Source organism: Opisthocomus hoazin, chromosome 19 (assembly GCF_030867145.1).
Source record: "Opisthocomus hoazin isolate bOpiHoa1 chromosome 19, bOpiHoa1.hap1, whole genome shotgun sequence".
NCBI classification, from domain to species: domain Eukaryota; kingdom Metazoa; phylum Chordata; class Aves; order Opisthocomiformes; family Opisthocomidae; genus Opisthocomus; species Opisthocomus hoazin.
The window spans coordinates 8,621,256-8,642,433 of NC_134432.1; the positions used below are offsets into that span (position 1 = coordinate 8,621,256).

Genomic DNA, 21,178 nt, shown 5'->3' on the forward strand with positions numbered 1-21,178 from the left:
TTTTCATCAATGTTTATCAAAACAGAAAGTAGGTATCTCTAGCAATGAATCATATCACTGCTCATGACCCTTTGAAAGTTTCTTGTGTCTTTGGAAGTCATCTGGTCAATGGGATGAAACTTCACCAATACATATCATCACTTTCTGGTGACATAACACAAGTAACAAATTACTGCTATTAGGAGTATTTTGAGTCTGTTCACACAAACCAAGCTGTGTCAGTTGACAACATCAACTAAGCTTGGCTAATAAAACACTGAGTTTCTGAAGCCGGAAACAACATCTATGACTGAATGTTTTGATGTGAACAGTTCACCAAGCTCTAGTCATGTAAAGGGAAGAAGGTACAGGTATGCAAGGGGAAAAATTCGAATACCAGTGAAAATAGACCTTAGTAGGATCTGAGGAATGAAGGGAAAAGAGGAAAGAGTGAACTGATACCAGTTTCTGTAACTTTTTAGTCCCTTCCCTCCCCACACTGTAAGAATTAGATTTTGAATAAATGCCTGTGTTACTGCAACTCATAGAATAAGAGGGCCTGAGGTTACTCTTTTATCTTCATTATCTAAGCTTTCCAGTAAGCCAGAGAACCTCAAATAACATCTGTCTCCTGGACTGGCCAAACACCACAGCTCTCAGCTGAGGGCCAGGCCTGAAATTATCTTTGGCAAAGTTTGGACCTCAGATCTAAATCTTGGATTTTCAGAACGTGCAGGCGTTAAAGGTGTGTTTACACACCACTGCGGTCTGGTGTCATGCAGGGTACTGTCAAACAGGCAGGACAGGATTTGAGGAAAATATATTGTAATGAACTTTGTTATGTGGCTAGATTTGCAACCAGATTACTCTTATAATATTTGTTATGAAAAAGCCTAGGAGCCCCAGGTGAGAACAGAGGCTGAGCATTGTGCAGATACAAAGTCTCTGCCCCAATGAGCTTATTATTTAAATAGAAAAGATGGATAAATAGTGAAAAGGAAGACACTGGGAAGTAAATTGCAGAAAGTCCATAGTAGAATGCAGTACAGAAATATCCTGTAAGTCCCATATCTGCTATGTCCTGTCCCAGAGCTTAGCTACCAGCCTGAGAGTCAGTAATTTCATCAGCATTGCTTTCATACGATCTATGCATAAACCTACTCCAGAGTTGTGGTTGCATCCTCCAGTTGTAGAGAAAGCCTTGATTACAAGCTTTGACGCTTCGTTTTTTGGAAAGACTACATCAAAATTCCTACTCCATAAAATTCAGTTAAAAAGATTTCCCCGTCTCCTGAGCACAGGCACCTTGCCAGCCGACTGTTAGCCAAAAAGTGTCAATATTGTGTATTCTCCCCATAATCTGATTACATTTTAATCTGTGACTACACAGTATTGTTTTGAGGAACCACTGGCAGATCTGTGGGTTATATGCTGGACAGTCCAATAACAATCCTACCCTAAGCCAAACCAGAGGAATTTGTCAGGTGAGGGTCTTGCAGTGTTTTAGGTTTCATTCTGGGACACTCACAAAGTTCCTTGTTTACCCTAGTGATGAGGTTAGATAGGAAATTTAAAACAAGGTGTTACCTAGTAAAAGCAGGCTACTGTTGTTCAGAGAAAGAGAAGTCTGGGCAGCAGTGGGAAGTCAGAGAGCTGCTCACATTTCATCGCTGTACCTCAATACCCCAAGAACGTTTTCATTGGGAAGAGAAATTTCATTCAAGAATTTAGGATGATTAAGTGTTACTGAGATTCGGTCCTTCACATTCAGGTATGTCAAATGGAGCTGGAACAAGGTCTTAAAAGTCTTTTCTTGGCACGTTTCTGACGCGCACAATGTGGATAATGTTTGCCTGTTGACTTTGTCATTCACAAGGAGCTCTATCTTGAGGTCAATGGGGCTGTTTGAACAGTTGGGAAAATGAAAGTTCAAGTGGCAATAGATCAAATAGACGCCTTGTTCCCTTATCACCAGCTCTTCGCTCTTGCAGTGGATGTCTTCACAAATACCCTTCTCGACCAAGCTCAGTTTTGAACTGTTTACTGGATTGGACACTAGAAAAGAAAGCAAACAAATTTTAAAACGAGCCACTGAGCTCTAGTGACCTGAATTCAACCTTGTGTGACTTGTGGCAGTGTATTTCCTGGTAAATGGAGATTCCTGTTCAGTGGTTTTCCTGCAGGAAACTCCACAAAAAGGCCCCGGGCAGACAGCTGGGAGTTCACACATGGAAGTGGGGTGTCAAAAAGTATCAAGGAATTACACGACCCTTGGGAAACCCAGGACAGGGAGATGTAGTGAAAATGGCATTCTGTAATATTTCAGGGGAAATAATGGATATATGTATTCAAGTGGTATTGTGCAGAAGGTATCTCTTTATTTCTTTTTTCTTATCAAGTTAAAAAAAAGTTTATGTGTTCAGATAGGGGGTTAACCAAACACACTCACATTTCAGGAAAGCTAAGGATTTTTTTTCCTATAAAATGCCCATTTGGTCAAAAAGCTGTTTGCCACTAAAACCAGTTTGAATAACATGAACAGCCTGCTCTGCAGCCAGCTCTGCAATCTCTGCCGACTTTTGCCCTCCACTGGCTCCCCACTGACCTCTCATGTACGCAGCGGCTCTCTTGGTCGGCACATTCTGTAGGATGCTTAAATAGTCTTCCGAGCTGTTCCCTGAAGGAAACAACAGATGAAGTGACCATTCCTGATTTTTTTGTACTGTAAAATGCTGTCAGCATTTGGCACCTTATTTATTTGCTAGAAGTGTGCTGTGGACAAACTCCACAGCAGCAGCTGCAAAGCAACGAGGAGCAGCAGCAACAACAGCGTGTAGGAGAGCTGCTTCTTCTCCTTGGCTGATAATATCTGATCTTCACAGGGGATTCCTAGCAGTGTAACTCGATTGGTAAATTTGTAACAGTCTAAAGCTCTGGCAGATTGCAACGCTCAGTCCAAAAAGTTGTATTTCTTATTCTCCTTCTCACCAACAGAAATTATGTGTGGGTAAGCTTAATTTAACCAAATGATTTGTACGGTGCAATTACACAAATCATGAAATCACAGAATGGTGTGGGTTGGAAGGGACCTTAAAAGTCATCCAGTCCCAGCCCCCCTGCTACGGGCAGGGACCCCTTCCAGCCCGGGGTGCTCCTCCCCCAGCCGCGCGTGGACGGCTCCCTCCCGCGGCCGCGCCCGGGACTGCGGGCGGCTCCGACGGCCCCGCGGGGCTGCCAGGGCTCCGCACCCCGGCACCGCCTCCCGCTGCCCCGGCTTCTGCATCCCGCACCCCGGCACCGCCTCCCAGTGTCCCCGCTCCTGCATCCCGCACCCCGGCACCGCCTCCCGCCGTTCCGGCTCCCGCATTCCAGCACCTCCTGCCGCTGTCATAGAATCACAGAATGGTCTGGGTTGGAAGGGACCTTACAGACCATCTAGTTCCAAGTCCCCTGCCATGAGCAGGGACATCTTCCACCAGCCCAGGTTGCTCAGAGCTCCATCCAGCCTGGCCTTGAACCCTGCCAGGGGGCAGCCACAGCTTCTCTGGGCAGCCTGGGCCAGTGTTTCACCACCCTCATGGGGAAGAATTTCTTCCTAATATCTGATCTAAATCTGCCCTCTTTTAGTTTAGAGCCGTTCCCTCTTGTTCCGGCTCCTGCACCTGGGACCCTGCACCCAGTAGCTCCCCCTTGCACTCTCCCTCCTTTCCAGCCTCACCCCACCTTCCCACCCGCCCCGGGTAAGCTTCTCCCCCCTCTCACCTTACTGGGCATTCAGTGAACGGCACTGATTGCTCCTCCTCTATTTTGCGGTTGTGCAAAACAGAGTTCGTACTGCCCTGCGCAGCCGGCGGGCATGGGGGTACACAGAAAGCTATGGGTTCAGGAAAAGAGCGTATATCCCAGCGGCTGCAAGCGGGCAGGTGAATGTTGATTTCTCATTGCTTTGACTCTCCTGGTTTACATCTCCTGGCCCTGCTGCAGCTGTGGAAGGATGGGCACAGGAGCTCAGATGAGAGACTGGGAACTCCCTGTGGTGTGTTCTACAGCTGAATACCAGGAATAACGTACAAAGGAGTTTCAGTAAAGCCTTACCAAATTATACTCCCCCCTCCCAGGGTACACGAATCACCTAAGCTTCCCTGTGACTGAGTTTATAAAATTGGTATAAGAGTCACCCACCCTGCAAGGGTCTCTGAAGGACAAGTTAATGCATAAAGCTAAGTTCTACTAAATCTTAATGCTACTCCATGACATCAGATGACATATTTCTTGTTCCTGGCATGAACGAGAAGGAGTCTACTAAATCGAGAGTGAGACAAGGATCTTAAGCTTCATAGGACTGCTGAAATTAAGGATGCAGAAAAGAGATCCACATCTCCAGACCCTTGCAGTATCTGCATGGCCTGCTTTCCGAGAGGTCAGGAGAACGGATAAATCAGGCAGAATCTGATCCCACACACAGGTGCCCCTGGTTTGTGATTTGTAACATCGCACCCTTTGCACTCACTGTTGGGGAAGCAGGCTGTGTATATCTTGGAAGAATTGTGGTCTTTCTCTGATTTCAGCAGCTGAAACACTTTTGAGGGAAGCAGGTGCTCACTGCACTCCAAGAATGAGTAAGTTGTGTATCAAAGTCCCTTGGCTGTGCTGGAAATCCCCAGAGAAATACCAAAGCCTACTTTCGTGATATTAGTCATGCAAATATCGTGTTTTACTGAGTGCACAGACACTGCTGAGATGTGGAGATACGGCATAGGACAGGAGAAGACCCTTCTGGCCCTTACTTCTAACTACATCTGTTATGGTGGTAGCAACAGTCTCCGGTAATGCGTAGTCTGTGCCCTGAGCCCACCCACACTACAGGTGTCCTGCAAGAAGGGAGAGCATTTTTACAGAACCTGGGTGTCATTTGGGGTGTTAACTCCATAAAGCAGAAAATCCCCTGCTGCCCGAGCAGACTTTGGAAGCTGCAGCCTTGCAACATCTGCTGAGCAAGCGAGGCGCTGCGCCTGCGCACCAGGAGCCCAGTCCGTCACCAGCTGGCTCAGGGTATTCGCAGCGTCTCTCAAGATCTGCCCCTCACTGATCTAGCCGCCCTTTGCATTTCCAGAGCTATACTTACACTTATTGGTGTCAGCAAGTTTTACGTGTGTGCATTTAAACCATTTATTTGGTGACATCAGCTGTATTTCTGAGAAGGCAAGTTATGGAAAAAAATTGTTTTATAGAGACATTTCCGGTGCTCACTCTGCTGAGGCAGCTTATAACTATTCTCTAGTTTTATTTCTCCAGTTAATGCTTTTATCTGAAACATTTCAGCACAAGCCAGGCAAGACTGAAATTACTAGAGTTTCAGGGCTGATCGATGGATGTGTTCAATCACATTGCCTAATTGGCTTTGCACTAGGAACAGTGTAAATCAGCAGTAATCCCACTGAAGTCAATAGGATTATGTGGGCTTAAAAATACGGTGAGGAGGAAAAGCAAAGCCACATTTGGGACTAAGTACCAAGGGGACTACACCGGTTTCGTTGTCCGCTGTGACGCAGAGAGGCCGGAGATCAGACTGCTTGAGGGAAGCCCGCTGCTCTTTGGGTCTCTTTTGCCCTAAAGAAGCTATCAAAGTTAATTCATGCTTGTCTTTCTGACCCCTTTTACCACAGGGTGAGCATCCAGAGGGTGCAGCTCTGAGGAAAAGGAACGGACTATTTCCATGAGCTTCAGGCAGTTTTTCTGCACTGAGCCAAAGCGGATGCTTCGCAGGTCTATGAGGTGGGGCTCGGAGAGGCTGCAGCCTCCCTGGCACTCCCATGATTTCCAACCTCGGTGTGAAATGAAAAGAGTCTCATCAAAACACAGCAGGATCCTGTCCAGCCAGGAGGAACCCAAGGGCTGTGGGACATGTGGCTATATGGGCTGCTGCCAGCCAGGTCCAATTTGACTCTACCTAGGGAACTCTCCTCACTGCTGGGTGCCTCAGTTTCCCCACCTCTGAAATGGGTATAACGGGAGAACAAACAAAGGGCAGTGAAACCAAGAGCTGAAAGTGGCATGCCAGAGAGCAAAGTGTTTCTATCCAGACATAGAAAGCCCCTCGAATGGGGTTTTTGAGGCTTGTCCTAGTACCAATCACCTCTCCCAGTGAGACTCCTCTGCAAAGCGTATGGCGTTACAGCTAGCTGGAGGCTGAGTGTGGACGGGCACAAGAGCACATCAAAAACCTGATCTCATTTTATGCAGAAGTACAAAACAGGCAGGCAAAAACCAGCTTTCAATTCCTCCGTACCCCGCACCAATTTAAGTGCTTATAAAATCAGGCAAGGTGATTCCATACATCTCTGTCAGCGTGCTAGAGCCAACGGAACTTGCCTAACTTTATTTCTCAGCAGCCGCTACCTGAAGTCCCCGTAGCTATCTTTAACTGTCTCCCTCCAGTTCAGCGTACTGCAAACAGCTGCTGGTTGGCACTGGTGGACTGTCCCAGCTGAGTGATACTGGGACAAGGGCCAGCTGGGCGATGTCTGCTCCTGGGCTTTGCTCATGGCTGTGCTCCGAGTGCCTTTGCTCCTCCAGAGCCCAAGACCCCTCACTCTGGTCCTGTGCATTGAAAGGGGACTGAAGTCAGCTGCCAACGCTACTTCCTTCCAAAAGCATAAACTTTAGAAGTATCCCTTTCTTTCCTTCAAATTTAAGAAGAATTTCTTATGAACTCATCCCTGCACAGGTGTCTACTCTAAACTTGTAGAGTTTAAGGCCAAAACTATTCAAGTCTCTGGCCTGCTCATCAGTATAGCATAGTTCACATAATTTCACGAGCCGTTCATCTCAATATATATATATATTCATCTATAATTTGCATTTTAAGTATTGGAGACATGGAAGATCTAACATTCAGCATTTTTTAGCAATACCGATCATCTCATTATTAATTAAATAGGCACTGAGCCCCTGTTATGACTAACTGGAATCTGTCTAGCTGCTGTTTCCTCCGGATGCTCGCCTAGGAGGAGGATGCCTGTGCACTCTTTCTAGCATTTGCAAGCCCAGGCTTGCCAAAAGTTTTTGAACTGAGAAACACAGCTCATCTGCCCCGACCTGCACAAGAGCAGACAGACCTTACACGGTTTCACATATATGCACACAAACACTTATGAGTCCTGAAGCTGGGAAGGCAAAAATCTATATTGTCTAAAAGATAAATAGCCATTTCTGAAGAGCCCACCATCATGGGATTTGTAGCTGACAACCTAGCAATTTCATTAGTGTTGCACTGGGACAATTCAGGCCTGGAAGAGACCAGATTTAGTTGCAGAAGGCCAAATTGCACTCAGAGATATTGCTGCAAATCTAGAAAGGGCTGTTTTCTTCGCTGGCTTCAGCCTGTTTCGGTCTAGGGTAGCAAGGAAGTGAACATCACCTGTATTATCTGAATTTCTCGGTGCCAGATTTTATTTATGAACCTCTCTCCCATTGACACTGTGAACAGGGTGCTGGAGTTCCTCTCCTGGTCTGTCCATCAACTGCTAATGGATCTTACTGTCAGGCAAAAATACCTATAATTTGTGTGTGTGTGCGTATGCATATGTATCTGCAGGTTTTTGCTTTCATAAATGAGAAGAGATATTGGTATCAGGTCTTTGCAGTTCAAAGTAACACGCAAAGCCAGCAGTCCAGGATTACAACATTCACAGGGAAACAAGGCTCAGAGACCCCAGCAAGGAGCTGATGAGGGCTGAACCTCTCTAGACGTTGGCAGATCATAAATTTCTCTGTGACTTCATGTTCCCTGTAAAAAATTAACCGAACAATAATACCTCTCGGGCCCATATTAATATACGATTTGATGTTTATGAAATGTGGATGAGTTTCCATAGAGAAATATTTCTACCGAAAGAACATTTCACAAACATTTAGTTTGTGCTGAATTCAACTATTTCCCCCTGTTCCTCAGGTATGCCACGACAATGGCACAGAGGTTTGAAGGATATTGATACCGTTTTTCACACAAACATTTAATTAGCTCACATTGCAGCGCTCTGAGCTACTGCTTGCAGATTCCTGCAAACCCATCCATTGAGGCCTGACAGCTGAGTCAGGAGCGCAAACCTGCTATCAATCTGCTTTAGTGCCCACTGCTGTTTAGCTATTAATTGAACATAATCTCATTGGAAATCTAAAGGAAAAAAAATCGTGGTTTTCCTGCTTTAACATCACAAAATCAATTCGGAGACGTAGCCGTGTCTGAACCACTCTCCATCTAGATTACAGCACAGTCTCTGCCTGAGTGAACCCCAGCTGTTCCCTCTAGCACAATCCTGCACCCCCCATTAGCATCTCCGAGATGTTTTGCACAATTAGGTACCTTCAGCCTCCCCGTCGGCACCCATGCGGGGCTGGAGCAAGGCTGAGCACCAACCTGGCAAGTCGGCAATGATCATTGTTTTCTTGTTTGTCCGCTTTTACAATTCAGGGCTTCAAACAAGGTGGGTACAAAACACATCCAAATTATACTGCCAACATCTGGGCTGCCTGAGAGGCAGACGTGGACGCAATTCTAAGTCCACAGCAGCTTCAGCCTCACAACAGCCCCTGTCCTGAACTGTTTCTTACATTTCTGTTTCTTGCTGCTCTGCAGCTGCTGGATGGGACCTTGCAGCGGTTGCTGCAACTGCCTGCTTGGAGTCAGCAAGCAATGCCTGGCAGCGTACGACAGAGCTCTCTGCCGAGGGGGCCTCACTAAATCACCTGCTAGGGTATATTAATCAATTAGCCCTGCTTTCTGCATTTTAAGAGAAAAATGAAAGGCCATCATAATTCGCTTACACCTTAAAGCTCAATTACCCTGCCAGAGACGTGCAGAAGAGACTGGTAGGCAATGAGGAACAGGCTGATAGGGCACTCACACCCGTTGCAAACAGCTTTCAGCAACTCCTCCTGCCTGGTGGGGATTCTCGGTCATTCCCTCCTTTGTCTTTCAAAGATGGCATCATCTCAGATTTAGCAGCAGAATTCAGAGCCAGAGGGTGCCTGTAATTGATCCTGACCCAAAGACAGAAAGGTTTCTGGCTAAGGAAACTGCATTTTGTACATTCCTGGAGAGCATGCATTCCCCCTGCCTGGCACCTGCCAGTTTTTGACGAGGAGAAAAAGCAGTTGGCAAAGGTTGCCTGATACGAAATGTAAAAAAAAAAAAAAAAAAAAAAAAAGCAGCTTTTGGATTAGCGACACCTCTCTTCCCTGCCCTGGGAATGCCAGTGTCGGTTGTGCTTTGCTTTGAAACAATACCGACCGACAGATACCGTCTCTGTGGCTCCTCTGCAAGCACTAGACTCCATGCCGACAGTGTTCACTACCTCTTCCTAAAGGGTGGTAAAACTCTGTCGTGAAAACCTGCACAGTTCTGGTGACTCCTCTGAGGTTACGCTGTTTCACAGGAGCGGCTGTTCTGCCCTGGGGCCGTACAGCCTTGCAGCCTCTGGGGACTCTCCATCGTCACGGGGGACCATGGGCAGCAGGGCTGATGCTTTGCAGCCTGTTAGGTTTGCAAAGCTCCTTTTTCAACACCTTTTGGGATGCCCCGAAGTGGACCTGTGACATTGACTGTCCAAATGCCCTTATCCAAATCTGCCTTCTGTGTTCAGACCCTGCTTTATTTCTGAGGAACTTCAGGTACAAAATAAAGCACTAGAAGACTTAAGCGGGACTTAGAAAGACTTGAGGAGATACTTAGCTTGATAGAGAGAAAGCAATATGTGCTTAGGATGTCCCTAGGATGTCCCCTTTTCCCTAAGGGGAAAAGAAAATCCCTTCAGGAATTGTAAAAGATAAAAAATCATGGTTAGGCAAGATGGGAAGTTCTCAAGAAGGACAGCGTAAAATGCAGGGACTACTTTGAGACTTGTGGGCTGAAGAAAGCCCAGTATGGAAGAATTTCAGATTCAAAAACTTCTCCAAGATAGAGTATGTGTTGACCAAATGCTGCATTATGTCACCTGTGTGCAAAAACACAGCTGTAGAAAAGATGGTTACATGATTAGTAATCTTTGGACCTTGAACTTCAAATTCCCATTTTGCCAACACTCCTAGATAAAAACTGTGCTTTATTTTTCCCATTTGTATAGTGGGAGGTGATTGTATCTCCTGTCCTCCGGGACAGAGTATGAACTTTTGCAAGAAGTCATAATACTTGATGCTAAGGGTGGTGTAATGGGGAAGGCATTGTCAATGAAATAAACAGTGCTTCTCCTGATTTATGCTAAGGAAAAGCAGAATTTTGGTACACCATCTCTGCTAGTCGAGTTAGACATTTTTTTCCTGTTTTGGCCTCCCTGTGCTCATACTCTCCTCTCTTAATTCCTTGCTCTGTGCCTCTTGCTGCTGTTCTCATTTACCCCTTATAGACCTACCCCTTCCCTCCTCCCTTTCCCCACAAACCAGAGGGAAACACGACTGCTCCAGGCCAGAGGAGTATGGGAGGAGTTTCTGTTGTTTTGAAATAAGTGCCAACATATCGGCACCCATGCCTTGTGCAGGTGGGGACGTTATGCCCACATGAGCAAGCGCGAGTCCTTAAAATAAGATTCAATAATCAGACTGATGTTCATATCCTCTGGCAAAAAGGCTCCCTTGCAGAGACACCTCAGGGCAGATTCAGATATACTCGTTATTTCCTCAGCCATGCGCTGGTTTCCGGAGGTACCGAGTAATCTGAAAGCTTTTTTCTTCTTCTTCTTCTTTTTTTTTTTGTTTCCCCCCACTACCTTGGCTTTTCACCAAGAAGAGACTTTATGTGAAGTGTTAAGATGTGCACAACTGGCTTATTTGTGATTCCAGGTAATGTTTGCATTACAGATGAGACGAACGGCCGGTATGGTCAGTTTAGGTGTCTTACCTGTCCTGATAGGTTTTGCGATGCCTTCCATGGCAGGATCGGCTGCCTGAAAGAGAAGCGAGAGAAGGGATGGTTATTCTGGGAGCATACCTGTGTGCAAGTACGACCCTACTTTCAAAGCAGATCTTGGAAGTTTCCACTGCGTGGCATACCCAGGCTGATGCACAGGGAGCCAGCGCCAGGTGCTGCAGAGCGTATGGCTCCTATAGAACCTCACAGGTCAGTCAGGGACTGCCGTGGAGCAAGCAGATCTGGCAAGCTCTCGGCACTCATCCAAATACCGTCCTCAGCCATCCCTCGTCACTGCCCTTTATTTCTAATGTAGAAAATCCACATCTCTGGCACAGACAGCAGTTCTCTCGGCACAGTAAGAATCGTGTGTGCTTTTGGTCGGGGCTGCTTTGAAGTGCAAGCCCTGAGAACCTCACTCTGTGTCTTGCAAAGCTTGGAGAGAGTAGGACAGAGTGGGACTGGACACTTGAGAGCCAGTGTCCATCCCTAGGAAGCCAATAGCTGGATAAAAATAAATCTCTAGAGCCCCAACAGAGGTCTGAGTGTGACAGAGTTGTCCTGCTTCACCTCGCCTCCTACCTCTTGCTGGGGTGTATCCCAAGGGTCAAAAAGGCACAGGAAATTGTCCTCAGTCAGCATAGCCAGAGAACTTCTCAGGAAACATCCTACAACTATGAAATATGATAGGCTTCATCTGCTGTCTTGCTTCTGTTTTATCACACCTCTCTGCCATCCAAAAGTAGAACCCCGAAGCCTGTGCTTGCTTGCATATTACTTCCACACAAGTAAAGTCACTGACAGCTCATAAACATCCATCGGTGCCCTCGAGGAGCAAACAAATTTTCCCAGCATCCAAGGAAAGATACTGAGAGTGCCTCAGTGCTTGAAATTCTCTGTCACGTTCCTTCACTCACACACACCCAGCAGCCCCACAGTGATTTCAGTATCGGAGAGTGGTTTCTGCTCAGGCTAGCCTAAACCTGCTCCTCTTATCTGGATACCAATTACCTGGGTTAATTGTGCAGGCTAACCAGACCAGGTGCAATTTAGCACAGAATCATAGAATCATAGAATATCGCAAGTTGGAAGGGACCCATAAGGACCATCGAGTCCAACTCCCCACCCCTCGCAGGACTGCCTAAAACTAAACTGTATGGCTGAGCGCATCATCCAGACGCTCCTTGAACTCTGACAGATTTGGTGCTGTGGCCGCTTCCCTGGGGAGCCTGTTGAGTCACCAGCCAGAATTTCCAAGAAGAAGAAAGCTGTGAAGCTTGGTACCAGCTTTAGCAGAACATCTAATATCTCCTGGGAGAAATAAGGCACACCATGCATGTGGTGGGAGACAACTTCCTCCGTATTGGCCTTAGAACATAACCACTTTGTTTCTGTGTGTAAGTAGGATAATGTGTGCTGTGTGGAGAGGGAAGGCAGTTGGACAGTGGGAGAAGTCATGTTTTGTCTGTTTATGGTACTCAATGTTCCAGCCTTAAACGTTTAAGAATACTTTTGATTAGACTTTGGCCTAACGTGACCATGTTTTCAACCATGGCTGAAGTGGAGAGCTGCAGCTCCTCCCAGCAAAGCAGTGTTATCCTTTGGTCTAGTGCCAAAATGCTGTGTCCTGCAGACAGAGATGACGCAGGTGCTTCATAATTCGGGTATCTGTCATGTATGTTGTGTTCCATTTTCTCTTCCCACACCCATGTAACACAGTGGAGGAGTTATCTGTGGAGACAAAGTGTTTCTCCAGATGATCTTCCTAAGCTGGGTTAGGAAAAGAATAGGAACCTAGAGGTGTAGTTCTAAAAAACAGGGATTTCCAAGCTTTTTGGTCCCTTACACAACATCCTCCCTTGCAGACTGTCATGGATGCTATGGACCTGTATCATCAAATGTGGGACTGAGAGCAGTCTCAGCTGAAAACACTCCCAAGGACCATTTGCCAGAGCTTCTCAGCTCCCATCCTGGGCCCTTGCACTGGGCTGTCCCTCTCACATGCACTCAGGGTGCAGGGAAGCATTACTTCTCAATGAAATGTATGAGCATTTCTGCCCTTGAAGGAGAATTAAAGGCATTTTTGCATTCGAGAAAGGGGATGCTCTGTCCCCAGATAGATTATGCTAAATGAAATCAGACAGCAGATCCACTGCTGCGTGTAGAGAAGTGTTTGCTAAAGTGATGGAGACATTGTCGTCAGGGAGGTGTCCACCTTGCAGCCCTCCCTTGGAGATGGCATGCAGGACAAGGCTGAGGGCTCGCAGCTTGCTCTGTAGTCAGGCAACAGAAACAAAATTAAGATGTAGTAATGTGTTGTGTTCTCACCTGGGAAATCTCCCAGTGGGTCAAAACAGCAGATACTAATGCAATTTGTTTAAGTGATAATTAGGTAAATATTCAAATAAAACTTCAGACCTTGCTTTGAAATATTACCAGCATTACTTCTTTCTTTTCTAGCAACTAAAATGCTGTAATTTGGAATGCAAAGAGGCACACAGCAGGAGCCCAACGAGATTAAATTTTACAGTGCCAGCTCAGGAACAATTCACGGCAATGAATTTCACCCCTTCTGGAGTGACCTGGGTGCTGATGAGGAAGGATCTCAGTCTTTACCCAGCAAGCAGAATAATTTGACGTTGCTTCATTATAGAAAATGATAATCAGGTGCCAGTGAAAGTAATTTCTTTCTCCTTTCCCTTAATCTTGTTACAAGAAATTTTCCTGAGCTGAGACAGACTGGGGCTGATAGAGGGTAATTCTGTTGTCCTCTGTCAGAACTGTGATCATTCATTTAACCAGAGGTCTCTGAAGTATCTATCTGCCTCTGGAAAGTCCAAGAAAACACACCCTGAAACCACAGTCCCCCAGAAACCGGCCTGGGATTGGCTTAACTAGGTCCAGGGCTCTTCCAAGAGCATGTCCACACAGCAGCTCTGCGAGGATGAGCTCTTTGCACTGCCGTCCTCGAAGTAAGTTCTGCGATTTGAAAAAAAGCCTCCAGGCTCTCCTGCGTTTCTGCTCAGCCCCAAACCATCAGTGCCCGGCTCTGGCCGAGGGGGACGGACGGCAGTGGCACTTTAGGTGGGCAGCTCGGAGTTCACAAAGGGCAAAGGTAGAAACAAGAGGCGAAGACTCCAAAAAGTGGAGCACCATCCCCGCAGCTGGTCTGGTAACGAGCATCACAGGAAACAGAGCCCCGTGTGAAATTCGGTTTTTCCAGTACTGACAAAACGTATTGAAGTGACACCTCTAGACGGCAGGTGACTCTCACTCTGCAGAGTACAGACAGCAAGAGGTGGAACAGCACAGTTTTCTTCCAAAACGCCTCAGTGGTTTTCCTGTGGTGTTCGACAAGTGGGAAATCTGCTTTCAGGGGCAATTTTCAATATTTCTTTTTTTTTCCTTTTCCTTTCTGACAGGGTTGTCCGCCAGAGGGGGCCGATAGCTCCGACTGGGGCAGCTCTGTGGCCAGATTAATTTTAAGCAGGCGTAAATCGCTGGATAGATAGTGCAGGAGCACGCTGGGTGCTGCAGGAGCGATTTCTGGTTATGGCAGTCCCACTGTTCAAGGGCTTTGACATGTTTGACTCCAGCAGCCTTGAAGACTAGATCAGCAAATATACAGATCTGCACTGTCGCTTGTCTTTTGCCACACCGGTGTCTTAATGGTGCTGAAAAGCTTTGCCCGCGTAGTCTGAAGCCTACAAAATCCAGAGCAGCAACGGATTGTCCCAGATTATGGTCTTTGGACACTCACACAGAATTTGTTCGTAGAGGTAGGTGGCCTAGGTGTCTGATACAGCATACCTTGCAATACAGCATAAGATCTGCTAGGATCTATGTGTCTTCAGATACATTTGTCTAGTCCTTTCTGTCCCGTACTTTTTCATTGATCTTACATATATCTCTCTATATACATAAACATCTACGTAGATGTGTATACATACATATAACCAGAAGAGTGAAATGTAGCAGGCAGAAGGGTGGAGGTTTTAGCACTCTTATAACAGTGTTAAGTAGAAAAATGAAAGCTACAGACCACCATACAGTAACTATTCTTATTCCAGAGAAAAAAAAAGTCACTTGTTAAAGATTGAGACAAGTTAGTGGCCTTAAGCCGAGGGTTTCTGCAGGTGAAGGCTGAAGAAACGAACTGACTTCGGCAGCACATGTAGTTAGTTCCAGAAAATGACATTTCACAGATCTGACACTAATGTGCTGTGCCACCCTCATTCAAAACAATGCGTAAAGGAAATTTCTTGGGGTGTTGCAAAATGCTGGGATGGAGGGCGATAATGTTTATTAGAAGCACTGCTAGATTCAGAGAAGCAGCTTTGGAATCGTAGTTGGTTTATTCTTTTGGTCGTGTTGGATTTCCCTTATTCAGAGCCTCTAGAATGCGGGTGATGTGAATGCCTTCTTTCTACACAGTTTGAATTTCCATTTCCAATGCTTCTTCCTTTGTCTTAAACTAGGCAAGTGTAGTTTCATCAAAGGGAAGACAAGCAGCCAACTTCCATGTGCCTGCAATAGGGCTAGGGGACTGTGCGACCTGCTTGCCACCAGAAGCCTCCTCTTCATGCAGTGGTACCTGAGGCATGGGTCACAAGGCCTGCATTGTCCCTAAGACCCTCTAACACTCCTTTGAACAGAGGAATATGAAAGTTTCTAGCTCAGCTGAGCATAAGGAGGGCATAAAATTGCCACTATTGCCCCTGTTGTCAAGGACCACTCACATAATCCAGCTGACAACAACTGGAGAGAAAACTAGATCTTCCCAAGAGGTTGATCGCACAACTGTCGGTTGTCTCTTCAGACGTTACAAAGCAAGTAGTGAATCCAATTGATGATTCTCTAATCCCCACAGAAACAGGACTCAATAGCCACAGGGCTCCAAGAACAAGAACCCACCAGACCCGTTGTCCTGGAGCTGCTAAATTCATTACTACAAGATGCTCAGCCCAGCCACATTTATTTGTTATTTATTTATTTATTTATTTAGCCATATTTACCAAAGGATTGTGTGCCTAGCCTTAGGCTGTCAGTGTGACCATCAGCTAAATTGTTTTTGGAGCAGGCTCTGGAGTTTCTTGAGGAACCTGTCTCACAGAACCAACACTTGTCGCCTGGTCTGGAAATCGAAGACCAATCACGGATGGAGAATGGCTATGCTGCTTCTGAACTGAGGGTCTTTTCGCTCCCTGAGAGCAAAAACACAAGTTACTCATTTACTGCCAAATTCCTCTCACAGCATAAAATTCCTGCTCGATTTTATTTGTGTTTCTGACACACCTCAGCTTCCTACTTTCTCCTTCAGCCACACTCATTTCCAAAGCAGCTGCAATAATGTCATTACTCTTTTAAATGAAAACCTTGACTCTTTCTCTAATACTGTTCCTCTGGCAACTAGTGTAACTGTGTTTATCCTGATGGAGAGGTAATTTAATGCTTACTTTCATAACAAGTACAAATGAAGCCTCATTATATAGGAAAGCTGTGGCAATTCTGTAATTACCCAGGCTGTTATTTTAAAGATCTCCCTTTATGTCCCTCTATTTATCACTTGAAAACCCCCATGTCTCATTCTAACTGTGCCCTAACTTCTCTTCTGGAAGAATGTTGATTTCAGTTAAATGATTCTTCTCTGGTGCAACTTAAAGAAGTATCAGTCAAGCCTTCATGGTTTAATTTCTGGGTAATGTGCATGCACAGACACACAAATTGCGCAGGGTAAATTTAGTAAGAGAAAATATTGAGCTGAAAGATCTTATTTTGTTTTCCATGGCCACATTCCTCCAGCAACCTCACGCTGGTGCGTTTATTCTATGAATAGTAGTGGAGGTACTTCACCACTTAGATTTTTACAATACGATTTCAAAGCCTGTAAAACTTCTAACCTGGCATTTTATTCTGATAATGTTCATGGCAAGGTTCCTGGTTAGGTTAGAAATGCACATTTTTTGTTTACCTCTGCCTGGCTGTACCTCTGCCCTGGCTGTAACTGTCTCACTGATTCCCCATTCAACTCCAGATCCACTTGAGAGGAATACTCCTTATTTTAAGAAGGAAAAAATATCTGTAAGCAGAGAGAATAGTTGATTTTATGAGACCTTGCCTCACTTATATCCTCAGTCATCCTTTCTATAACTCTACTTCTGCATTAAAAATCACACCCAAGAACAGAACCGATAACAAAGAGAGCAGCGGTGAGCTACTTTGCCCCCATCCTCTGCTCTGGGTAGTTCAAGAGAGCTCTGCTTCGCCTCATCATGGCGCATCCCAGCAGACAGCACCACACACTGTCACGCACAGAGATGACTTGTGTGATGTCCGTTACTAACATTGATCAGTAATTCAGAGGAAAACCTGTAGACACTACCAGACCAGACTAAACCAGACCATCTTGGACAGTGGTCACTGTAGAAGCGACAGAAGACATGTATTTAACCAGGTAGCAGACACAGAGGCAATGATCTGTCTTCTCTCCACCTCTCCTCCTAACTAGGCAGGACAGAGGGTGGTTTGCATCTTGGATTATGAGCCTTCCAATTCCATTTATAGGGTAGATATTGTGTGCTAGAAGTTCAGCCTGCTCATGCAGAAATGTCTTCTTTTTTGGAAAGTTCTTTTCACTCCCTCTTTGCTTCATCTTTCCCTCTCCTCATTCATTCGTGTGCATTTAGAACAGGAGGCAGCAACTGATTTTCCGGCCACAGGATAACATTTTGAAAGCAGTAGGTTAAAATAAAAAAGAAGAAGAAAGAAAAAGCCAGTGAATAGCGTAAGAAATTGCTTACCGTCCTCCGAGTGATCAAGACCATGATGGTGGCTAACTCAAAGATGAGTAACGCAACAAGGGTAGCAATGATGAAATACAAACATGTTTTGTTAGTGGCTCCAAGCCTCCTTGAAACGGTGTCTTCATTCACATGCATGACTGATTCATGAGAGTCCTTCTCCTGAAAAAGTGTTTGCTGTTGTGCCGAGCACATTCTTATATAGGTCTCAGGGTACTGCTCTGTATCTCCCCTTGATCAGGTTCAAGTTGCAGCCCATCTCTGTTCCTGGCAGGATTTTCCCCCCTCATCCTGGCTCATGTGATCTGGAAAAAAAACTTCATCACTTGTCGTACAAAGAAAGAGGGACCTGGGGGCGTGAAGCAGGACACAGCTGTGAAGAGGGGAAGAAACTTCATGTTCTTGATCAGGGATTTCGCGACACCAGTCTTGTATGCTGCATAGGAGGTTTCTGATGTCAGAAGGTGAATAGTTACCAAGATCAGTCACACACACACACCACTACCCCCCCCCCCACCCCCGCCACTGCCTTTCTGTGAAACAGAGTTCTATGCAAATTCTCTTTCATTTTATACTCAGTGCAGCTGCAGTTCGGTACAGTAAATCACCCCGGGCTCTGCCTTCCTGTTGCACAGAGTAACCTCTTCTTGGTCCCAGTAGTATCCTGGAGCTGCAATCTCCAGAGCTTTGTGTTCAGAGGTGACCTAGGCTTTGAGTTTGTAGACTGTTGCTCTTGCCTGTGAAGGTCTGGAGATGTTGGGTGAGATTTTCATCGAGATATTTCATAGAAAAGTGTCAGGAAGAGGTCTTTGACGCAGGATGCAAGTTCTAGCAGAGGCATAAAAAGAAAGTGGTGAGACCAAAGTAGCTGAAAGCATGATGCTAGGATGTGCCCACAGAGCATGTCTGTATTCACCTCCCTGACCTTGCTTATTTGCAGCTAACAAATTAATGCTCATTTCTATCCTGTCCACAAGCCTTTCCTCTGTCCTAGCCTGGGACTATCACCCAGCCACGAGGCTTCTCACAGAATTCAGATGAGATTTCTTTAATTGGAAACATTCCTGCCTCATTCCAGTGTGGAAGGACCAGTCATTCCTAACCCTGCATTTTTTAATGGAAGATAACTCCTTGCGTTCTGGCCAGTCCAACTCGCGAGACACTTGGGTGTTTTTGAAAATTTTCAGTTAGAAGTGTGTCCTCTTTTGATTCGTATCTATGCAAGCCAGTTAACTCATGTACCATGACCAAAATGACTCAAGGTATTATTTGTCTCAGCTGTTCTGGGTTCGGTAATACAAGGACACCAAAGAGGCCAAACAGGATCCTACCAATGGTCCGTCTAGCTCAACATCTTGCCTTCAGTAGAGACCAATAACAGATGTGTTGGGTAGGATATCAGAACAGTAAAACCAAGTATTTATTGAGTGAAATTCTCCAGTTTCCAGTAATTTTCCAGTTTGGGCTTGTGCGACTCCCAAACCAGAGGTACTACCTCTTTATTTTAAGCCCATTCTTCTTTACACCCCTGACATTAAAGAGTTCTGGCATCTTACTATTATGACTACGATCTTTAATAAAACCGCTAGAGCACAGCACTACAACGGCTTCTTTAGATTTCCGAAGTAGTGTTTTTCAGATCATCTCTTATCACTGTGGAAACAAGCACATTCTATTTTAAATAGAGACAAAGGGAAGCATCCTCCTCTCCTTAAGGACGAAACAACAGTGCAGCATGTTTGGTCAGGCCTTCCTTAGGAAATCTGTCACTCAAGCCTGACAGGTTGGATGAGATGGATCCTCACCTACTGGGTTCTGCCTGGTGGGTGCAAAACTTCTGGACACTCACTAGCAGCAGTGGTTCTCACTCACCTTGGTTTGTAATGGAAATTAATCTTGATTTGCAAGGGAAAGATTTATAATCTTGCCCATGAAAGTTCATCTGACCCCTTAAAGCAGCCAGTCCTGCAGAGCAGCAAACCCACCCTTTGTGAAGCAGAACACGGAGGTCCCCTAACACTGTCATTGCTCCTCAACCTGCCTTGACAATGTGACAGTTCTGAAATGCAGGTAAACCCAAGTTAGAAATATCTTGCAGTGTCTGGCAGCATCTACAATTCTTGAAAAGATGGTTCAGCATCTCTTGCTCATGGCTGAGCTGATAAATGCCTCAGCAAGGAAGACGGTTTTTGAAAAGGTAACCATTGGTGGATGTCATATCACACTTAGTGTCATGAGGAGGGTAAGTTCCTCTGTGAGCTTGTAGGCTTTTGTGGTTGCACATGCATGTCCAGGGTCAGTTCTTCAAACTGTAAAACACTTGTGCTAAACTGACTTATAAGTAGAGAACCAGATACTGTAGTGGTGATGACTGCAAAAGAAAAAGGTATCAGTGAAGGCCAGTGAGGGAAAACAGGACAAATTCATCCCCTGTGTAAACAAGTGCAATCCAGATTAAATTTGGCCAGTTAGTTTCTAAGCTAAATTTGGTTAGCTCGCTAGTACTTCATTGGAAACCCACAGAGCTTAGTGAGTTGGAAAAGCTGAAATCTGTTGGTAAGGTCACATAACAGGACACAGGAGCACAGAGCATCCACTCATGCAGTGATCTCATGCTCTACAGTGTTCCAAGACAAGAAAGGCAAACACCTAAGATTGCCCCAGGTAAGAGCAGAATCTATGAACGATTCCCCTTTTGTGACGGATAAAATATCTTGAAATGTAGAGGTGAAATACTTCTCAGCTAAGACAGAGATACTCTTAAGGCTGACGGTAAATTTTAAACAGGAGAACACTGCAGAATGAGTGGATACTTCTGTAGCTTGGTCTTAGGCAGTAAATAAACCAGTGCAGCTCCCTGTTAAATAGGTGCTCTTGGGTTACTGTGGCTGTATATCCTGGCTTGTAGGTGGACTTTCAAACGTAACTTTAGTGCAATGATCTGTGACCCTTTAGTTCCCAATAACACCACTCTACACACCCTAGCATACTATCTGCCTGATTATGCCTGATCTCCAGAGCACAATTCACTGCTTCCGTGCTTTCTGACCAGTGTTGCATCAGTTCTCACAAGCTCTGGTTCAAGCAGCTAAGTAGCAGTTGCCTGCCTTGTATTTGCATCGGCACATGCTGCACCCTCTACAGCAAAGGGCTTTGTATAAAAGGACAAAGAGGGAGAAAACAAGTGAACCACAAAATCAGCAGTTCAAATTATTTCTTGGTAGATTTTGCAAGTGAATCTCTTTAGCAGAAAAATACAAAATATCCCAGCCCCTTGTTAATATTTATTTACCTACTCCTTTGCTGAAAGGAAGTAAACTTGCTGAGAACTGAAAAACCCATCAAAGTGGTGAATGGAAATTCACCCTTGACTGAAGTGTATGAGAACTGAAAACCTTTCTGAAAGATGTTAATGGCCAGTTCTTCAAAGATGTATAGGTGCCTAGCTGCCACTGAAACCCAGGGGTGGGAAGCGTATAGCTACCTTTGGAAGTTA

At 45.5% G+C, this 21,178-nt stretch overlaps 1 protein-coding gene across 2 annotated transcripts; it reads right to left on the reverse strand.

Moving 5' to 3' along the window:
* Positions 1-263: 263 nt before the first annotated feature.
* On the reverse strand, positions 264-18,365 carry TNFSF8 (TNF superfamily member 8). Of its 2 annotated transcripts, XM_075439734.1 has the most exons (5): positions 18,291-18,365; positions 17,683-17,987; positions 10,874-10,919; positions 2,585-2,656; positions 264-2,034 (listed from the first exon to the last, which is right to left on the reverse strand). In XM_075439734.1, exons 2-5 carry the CDS (start codon positions 17,875-17,877, stop codon positions 1,637-1,639), a joined length of 711 nt encoding a protein of 236 aa, XP_075295849.1. In that variant the 5' UTR covers positions 17,878-17,987; positions 18,291-18,365; the 3' UTR covers positions 264-1,636. The 2 variants fall into 2 exon arrangements, with proteins under 2 accessions (XP_075295849.1, XP_009933695.1); XM_009935393.2 differs by lacking the exon at positions 18,291-18,365 and having other exon boundaries at positions 17,683-18,020.
* Between the last annotated feature and the right edge of the window lie 2,813 nt (positions 18,366-21,178).

What these genes read in the sequence shown, in the direction of transcription:
- TNFSF8 (XM_075439734.1), bottom strand. Translation starts at nt 17,877, where the DNA reads ATGTGCTCGGCACAACAGCAAACACTTTTTCAGGAGAAGGACTCTCAT. An exon ending in TCTTGATCACTCGGAGGACG is followed by an intron (nt 10,920 to 17,682) that starts GTAAGCAATTTC and finishes CTTCTCTTTCAG; the next exon opens with GCAGCCGATCCTGCCATGGA. An exon ending in CGCAAAACCTATCAGGACAG is followed by an intron (nt 2,657 to 10,873) that starts GTAAGACACCTA and finishes TGTTTCCTTCAG; the next exon opens with GGAACAGCTCGGAAGACTAT.